This window comes from Coffea arabica, chromosome 6c (assembly GCF_036785885.1).
Source record: "Coffea arabica cultivar ET-39 chromosome 6c, Coffea Arabica ET-39 HiFi, whole genome shotgun sequence".
In the NCBI taxonomy this organism is placed as follows: domain Eukaryota; kingdom Viridiplantae; phylum Streptophyta; class Magnoliopsida; order Gentianales; family Rubiaceae; genus Coffea; species Coffea arabica.
Window position 1 is genome coordinate 13896425 of NC_092320.1, and position 8277 is coordinate 13904701.

General features: G+C 36.2%; 1 protein-coding gene across 1 annotated transcript; it reads left to right on the plus strand.

Moving 5' to 3' along the window:
- The first annotated feature begins 6758 nt into the window (after positions 1-6758).
- On the plus strand, positions 6759-8277 carry LOC113692273 (uncharacterized). Its single transcript, XM_027210661.2, has 3 exons — positions 6759-6886; positions 7544-7900; positions 8116-8277. The coding sequence occupies exons 1-3, from the start codon at positions 6764-6766 to the stop codon at positions 8260-8262; spliced, it is 627 nt and encodes a 208-aa protein (XP_027066462.2). The 5' UTR covers positions 6759-6763; the 3' UTR covers positions 8263-8277.

The following is an 8277-nucleotide window of genomic DNA, read 5'->3' on the forward strand; positions in this document are numbered from 1 at the left end:
GTGATGAAGGATGCAAATGATGCACACAGCAGTAGGGAAGTGAATCGCACAAAAATTTTGGAACAAAAAACCTTGTAGAAGATTTGACAGAGCGGTTATGAAAAGATAGGGTTTTGAGGAAAATTTGGGGATGTGCGAAGTGATAGATGATTCTGTGAAATGATCAGGAAAAGTGACTCGCAATTGATCAGGAACTGTTTTGGTTGAGTCAATTTTGAAATGAGAGTCTCAGAATGATGTGAATTTGAGAGTGAGAGATGAGAGGGTTTTCGTCAGAGAGGAAATAGAATAGGAAAAGTCTGAAACAAATGAGGAAGAAAGTTGTTTTTAAAAAATGAGCCATTGCACTGTCGGACGGCCGAACGAAGTTGTGCGTCCGAACAGGCGCAATCTGGAAAATGGCTGAAGAACATCATCGGACGTCCGTTCATCTTCTTTCGGACGTCCGAAGACCCCAAAAAATTAAGATGATTTTTCGATTATTCCTAATTTTTATCTTAGATGAATGAACTGATCTAATGGCAAAGCTTTTATGAAAATATCAGCAAATTGATCTTTAGAGCAAACAAAATTTACACATATTTCACCTTTTTGAACAAGATCACGAATAAAGTGATACTTTATATCTATGTGCTTTGTCCTAGAATGATGAATAGGATTTTTGGTCAAATTTATAGCACTAGTATTATCACAGAATACAGGCATGCAGTCATACATCAATCCAAAATCATTCAAAGTGTGCTTCATCCATAAAAGTTGAGCACAACATGCACTAGCGGCAATATATTTCGCTTCGGTTGTAGACAAAGAGATTGCACATTGTTTCTTGCTAAACCTAGAGACTAAACAATTTCCAAGAAAATGACAAGTTCCACTAGTACTCTTTCTATCCACACGACAACCTCCAAAATCAGCATCCGAATAACCATATAGTGCAAACTCATTAGATCTAGCATACCAAAGACCATAGTCTAATGTACCTTTCAAATACCTAAAAATTCTTTTCACAGCATTCAAATGTGATTCTTTTGGACAAGATTGAAATCTAGCACACAAGCAAACATCAAACATAATATCAGGTCTACTTGCGGTTAAATAGAGTAGGCTTCCGATCATACCTCTATAATGCTTTTCATCCACATGATTACCTTCTTCATCTTTGTCAAGCTTTGTAGAAGTGCACATAGGAGTTCCAACTTGTTTTGAGTCCTCCATGCCAAACCATTTCAGCAATTTCTTGGTATATTTTGCTTGATTTATAAAAATTTCCTCAAGAGCTTGATGTATTTGAAGTTCAAGGAAGAAATTTAATTCTCCCATCATACTCATTTCAAATTCATTTTGCATAGTGGTAGAAAAATCCTTGCATAGATACTCATTAGTAGCACCAAAAATAATATCATCAACATATATTTGCACAATAAGAAGGTTATTCAACACTTGCTTAGTAAAAAGTGTGGTGTCCACAACACCCCTTTTGAAACCATATTCAATCAAAAACCCACTTAGTCTTTCATACCAAGCTCTTGGAGCCTGTTTTAGACCATACAAAGCTTTAGATAGTTTAAACACATGATTTGGAAATTTTGTATTTTCAAAACCGGGGGGTTGATCCACATATACTTCTTGATCAATAAAACCATTTAAAAAAGCACTCTTAACATCCATTTGAAACAATTTGAAGCCTTTAAAACATGCAAAAGCAAGAAGCATTCTAATAGATTCTAATCTTGCTACGGGAGCAAATGTTTCATCAAAATCAATTCCTTCTTCTTGAGCATATCCTTTAGCAACTAATCTGGATTTATTTCTTACAACAACACCTTTATCATCCAACTTATTTTTAAAAATCCACTTTGTGCCAATGATAGGTTGATTTTGAGGTCTATCAACAAGTGTCCAAACTTCATTTCTCTCAAGTTGATTAAGTTCCTCTTGCATTGCCAAAATCCAGTTTTCATCCTTTAAAGCATCATTGACATTTTTGGGTTCAAAAAGAGAAACTAAAGCAAAATTGTCAATCAATTTTCTAGATGAGGAACGAGTGTTTACCTTCTCGGATGGATCACCAATTATAAGATCTTTTGGATGATTTTGGCTGAATTTCCAAGCCTTGGGAAGATCTTTGAGTGGATCATCATTTTTGTCTTCATCTTCCACTTCTTGATCATTATGAACTTCATTTTCCATTTCAGTTGCTGCTAGTTTAGAACTTCCTTCATTTCCAATTGATAGCTTTTCCATTCCTTCTCGAACACCTACATCATCATCCTCACACAAACTTTTGGAATTATCATCATTGGTTTCATCAAATGTTATATGTATAGTTTCTTCAATCACAAGAGTCCTTCTATTAAAAACTCTATATCCTCTTTTATTTTCACAATAACCCAAAAATATTCCTTCATCAGATTTTTTATCAAACTTACCAAGATATTCCTTTAGATTCAAAATAAAGCATTTACAACCAAATACTTTGAAATAACCAACCGTAAGTTTCTTATCAAAAATCAGTTCATAAGGAGTTTTCTTCAAAATAGGTCTCAAGAGAATTCTGTTCATCACATAACATGCGGTGTTTACCGCTTCAACCCAAAGATATTTAGGCAACCTACATTCATTCAACATAGTTCTAGCAGCCTCTTGGAGAGTCCTGTTTTTCCTTTTTACAACACCATTTTGCTGTGGAGTCCTTGCAATAGAAAACTCATGTGTTATACCATTATGATCACAAAATTCTGGAAAACCACAATACTTGAATTCCGTCCCATTATCACTTCTAATCCTAACAATTTTTAACCCAAGCAGATTTTGCACTTTAGCAAACATTGAAGTAAAATTTTTGAAGGCATCATCTTTATGAGCAAGAAATATCACCCAAGTGTATCTAGAATAATCATCAACAATTACAAAACAATATTTCTTACCTCCCAAGCTAGTGATTTGAGTGGGACCAAATAAATCAAGATGCAAGAGTTCCAAAGGTTTTGAAGTAGATACACACATTTTTGGTTTAAAAGAAATTTTTGTTTGCTTCCCAAATTGACATGCATCACATATTTTGTCCTTATCAAAACTGATTTTTGGCAAGCCTCTAACCAACTCCTTTTTCGAAATTTCCTTTAGTAAATCCATATTAAAATGACAAAGTCTTCTATGCAATAACCAAGGATCTTCATTTGAAGCTTTAAGACATTTTAAGTTAGAAGAATCAACTTTATCAAGAATCACAATATATATGTCATTAAACCTCTTCCCTTTGAACACAACATTATATTTGGAATCAAGTACAATGCATTCATGCTTTTTAAACAACACATACAAGTCTTTATCACACAATTGATTAACACTAAGCAAGTTATAACCTAAGTTATCAACCAAGAGCACATTATGAACAAAAGTTTCACCATCCTTACCAACATCACCTATTCCAATTGTCTTAGCTTTCACATCATCACCAAATGTTACCTTTCCACTTGATTTTGATTTCAGCTTTATGAACAAGGAAGGATCACCGGTCATGTGCCTTGAGCAGCCGCTATCAATAAACCATTTTGACTTGTTTGATCCTTTAACTTGAAAAGATAACGTGTTTGGTACCCTTTTTAATTTTTGGGTTCATAATAGTTAGCATTGTATCTAACTAACCACATGCACTTCATCCCTTTGTTCAGATTTCTTTTCACATAGCAATTACCTTTCAAATGCCCTCTTTGACAACAAAAATCACACATAATGGAAGAGTCCTTAACATGTACTGGTTTGACATATCTCAATCCACCTCTTCTATATGTTGTGAAACCATGTGCAATTTTGTTGTGTGCAAATGTTCTTTGAAAAGTAGTAGGATGTGTAGATAACATGTTCCTTTTGGTAAACTCCTGCTTTCTTGCTTTCAAAGTCTCATCCAAGTTGTCCATTCTTTTTTTCAAATCACCATGTCTTTCCTTCAGCATTTCACAAATATTTGTCTTTCTATCAAGCTCATCTTGAACATTACATCCGACTCTTACTAGACTTTCATTGTCGGTCTTTAGTTGTTTATTTTGTTGAAAAAGACTTGCATTTTCTTGAATGAGAAAAGCCATTTTCTGTTTTAACTGCTTGTTTTTATCATAAGATTCCTTCAAGGCATTATGCAGTTTTTCAACAAAAGATTCAATATCATCATCTTCATCATTATCACTTTCAGATTGAGAGTGTGGGGAAGTTACCTCATTATTTCCAATAGCCATGAAGGCCATTTGAGCTGATTCTTCCTCTTCTTCAATTTCCCCTTCGGAGTTGCATTCATTCCAAGTAATCTGAAAGTTGTTGAATCTTGGCTTCCGATCAGCTTTTCCATCTTTCATCTTCTTTATGGGGCATTCGTTTGCATAGTATCCAGGCTGTCCACATTCGAAGCATTTGTCCAACTGTTTCTTGTTGAAATCTTGTTTTCCTTTGTACTTTGTGATAGATGGCTGATTCTGGAATTGATTGCTAGGTCCTCCCCTTCTAAACTTTCTTTTATTCAAGATTCTCTTGAAGCCTCTGGTGATGAGAGCAAGATCATTATCATCATCATCTGAGTCTTCATCATCCAAGTGAGCTGTATCATCTTCACCTTGAGTAGTCTTTAGAGCAATGTTTCTCTTTGCTCTAGCATCCTCTTCCTCCTGCACTTTAGATTTCAGTTTCAACTCATAAGAGATTAGTGAGTTAATGATAGATTCAATAGGCACAGAACTTAAATCCTTAGATTCCTCTATTGCAGTCACTTTATTTTCCCATTCTTTGCCCAAAGCATTGAGAATTTTCCTGTTCTTCTCTCCCAAGGTGTACTCTTTGCCCAACGCCTCGAGATCTTTGATCAAGTCAGTGAACCTGCAATACATTTTGTCAATATCCTCAAGAGGTTCAATTTTAAATGATTCATATTTCGTGACCAAGATGGCTTTTTTCTGTTCTTTCACATTGTCACCACCCTCATGGATTTCTCTTAGTTTATCCCACATTTCTTTAGCCGATTTGCAGCCTTTTACTCTGATTGATTCATTTGAATCTAGGGCACTATAAATAACATTCATGGCCTTGGCATTCAATGTGAGGTTAGTTCTATCTTGAGCATTCATTTCAGCTCTTGTTTTTGGCCGAAGCAACCCTGTATCTGTATCAAGAAAGTTAGCTTCATGCGGTCCTTCACTCACAATAAACCATAGTTCAATATCAATAGATTACAAAAAGATAATCATCCGTTCTTTCCAACTAACATATTTAGAGCCACTGAACATGGGAGGCCTAGTAACAGATTGCCCCTCAACAAACATAGCATGACTGGTTGTCATCTTTACTCCAAACCGTTAGAGCTTAATCTCAAGGAAACCAAACTCTGATACCAATTGTAAGTCCCAAAGACAACCAAGAGGGGGGGGTGAATTGGGTTGATTAAAATCTTAACCAAATAATGCACTTTTTCTTTAATAAAAATTTACCTTCTTTTCTAATAATGATCAACCAAGTAGATTAGAAGACAAGAGCAATATAGATCAGAAAAACAAGGATAGATAAGCAATGAGAATTTTATTAAACAGAAAAGTAAGATAGGGAATCAAACCAAGTGTCTACCAAGCTAACCTCAAGCTTGAAGACCAAATACAAGGAAGAGCAGTTTCTCTTTGATGAAAGAAGATCAACTAGATGTACAATGGAGGGAGCACTTCCTCCTTGCCCTAAGCCTCACTTAGTCAAGCTAGGAAGTTTTACAATCACTCAGAAAACCCTCAACAAAGCTACACTAAAGATCCTTTCAACCACAAAAGAAATGCTCACCAGAAATTCACACCACTTTAAAACAAATCTAGCTTTGGAGACTATTTTCTAGCTAAAATATCTCTTGAGATCTTGTAAACAAAGTGTGCAAAAGTCCCTGCTTGGTTCTGACCAGTTTGATTTTAAAGGGAACCAGAAATGGGTTTCATCAATACTTCCAACGGATAGAAGGCAGCTGAAGAGTCAATTAGGCGTTGGGGCTGTCGGACGTCCGACGATCGAATCATCGTCCGAACCAATCGTCCGATGATAGCCAAGTTGAGGTTCGGACGTCCGATGAGTTTTTTGTCGTCCGACAGCACAGCGTCTGACCTTGGGCCGAGAGCTAGCAAGTTAACTTGGAATTTTTCGGACGTCCGATGCGGTTGATGAGCGTCCGATCCTTCCGGACGTCCGATGATTCCATGTGAGCGTCCGACGGTGCTTCCTTCCTGATGTTCTTTATCTTTTCGGACGTCCGACAGTTTCCTTTCGGCCGTCCGACCTGCTTGTCCTGTTTTTGCTTCTCATTTTGGTTGTTTTGCATTTCATGACATATTTGAACCTGTTTCTTGGATAGACAAAAACACTTGTATTTGAAGAAGGTTAGACAAATATTTCAAAGTACCAAGAATGACAAACTAGACATACTTAAAAGACAATATCTTTGATCGAAACAAAACAATGACTAAATTCATTCATATTATTCCAATCTTGTTTGCCACATCCAAAGCAACGTAGTCAGGAGATAAACGAACATATGCTTTCTTTGTTCCAACAGACCTGATCAAAGTGTTCACTTTCTTGGTCTGTATAAACAAACTTTTGTGATCATCAAAACCAAGAATAACATTGTTGTGTTTCTGATCCTGTTTATGATAGTAAAGTATAAATCGGATGGAAGATCTTCAAAATTAGTTTGACTGGATGGTTTTGTTGTATCCCTTTCACACATCACAGGTCTCCAAGCTCAATGCCTGTGTGGATAAATTCTAAAGGAGACAAGCATAAATCCTACTGGATGGCTAATCCAATACCACAGGGACCAACTGAGATGGTCTTCAAGTTACTTTATTATCTGCTTTGGCCGTTTTCGGTTTGTACTCATATTAGGCTTTGTTATTTTCATTTTTTTTTGTTAAGCATATGTTTTGGTTTCTTTAAAGGTTTAATTTATATAGGTAACTTAATATTGATGCATTTTGCTGCTATATCTGTAGTCCTGGAAATCGCATGAAGACTCAAAGCCACTTATGATCCCCCTGGAGTAGTTCTGAATACTCCCCTTCTATTTGCCTTTCCCGTGACTCTCTTCCTTTCTCCCCTCCCCCAGCTCTGTTTATTTGAGAAATTTTGCATATGGCTCTTGTGCAATTATCTGAATTTGCAACGTTAACCTGTGTTAAGGTGCTCAATATTTGGTAGTAATTAATATCATTTTGTTTTAGCAAATGGTCTATCTCTGTTCCAAAATTTGAAATTGGAGAAATGGTTCTGCGTTTCATTCGTTTTCTCTTCTTTTCCTGTTTGTGCATTTGCACAAGACTGTCATTTCATGTGTATGGATTTCCCTTCTGTTTTGTGGGAGGCGTATATGCAGTAAATGAAACTTTTTGTATGGGATTTGTTAAGGCATGGTTATAATAAGAACAGTAATTGAGAATTCAAGTCAGATTATGGTTGTAGTTTCAATAGGTGTCACGATTGATGTCTGCAGCAATTATCTCATCTTTTTTTTTTGTTGCTGGGACAGAGATCTGCTCTGGAAGTTGTGAGATTGCTGGCGCAGAAGACCAAAGAAGTTGAATTTGAATTTTTTAAATATGTGAAAGAGCAGAAACTGGTTGAATTAGCAGGCTTGTTGTTGGTGGCTCATGAAAAGGTTATGCCTGGTTTAGAAGAACGTATGAAGATCCGCAATTTTGTCTTGAAAGAAGCTGCATTTCTGAATTTACAAGAAATCAGGTCCTTGTATGGCTCTGGTGATGAGAAGTCCCTACAAGAGGTGAAAAAGAAGAAGGTGGAGATGGAGGCAATACTATTATTACTTGAAGTATTTGACAGAATTGGTGATAAACTTTCGGCTTATGTTCAGATAGTGCGAAAACTGGTATTGACTAGTTTTACCTCTTCAAGGATTGAGGTGGTCACTAGTTTAAACTAAATCCTAATAGTTAAACTAGAGAAGCATACAATGTCTACTCCAAGCTTCTCTTCTTTGGTTGTGTTGACATCATTATATTGTTCAACAAATTCGGTGTTATGTTCCACTTTTTGAATTTTGGATGTGAGATTCGATGCATGTGACTTGTATTTCTGTGATAGGTGAGAGAGGAATATCTCGCCAAAGAAATTGGCTGGATCTTGGAGAAAGCTGGATTTTCCATGAAGCTTGAACTTTTTGATGAAACAAGAAGGTTTTGGTGTCAAGGACTTTTTCCCTCCCCCATTCCCTTTTCTCTGAGTATCTAGTGATACTGTACCACA

Bases quoted from the DNA above. Each gene is read 5' to 3' on its own strand.
- LOC113692273 (XM_027210661.2), top strand. From the start codon at position 6,764: ATGCCTGTGTGGATAAATTCTAAAGGAGACAAGCATAAATCCTACTGG. The intron at 6,887-7,543 runs GTTTGTACTCAT...TTGCTGGGACAG, and splicing joins ATCTGCTTTGGCCGTTTTCG to AGATCTGCTCTGGAAGTTGT. The intron at 7,901-8,115 runs GTATTGACTAGT...TTTCTGTGATAG, and splicing joins TTCAGATAGTGCGAAAACTG to GTGAGAGAGGAATATCTCGC.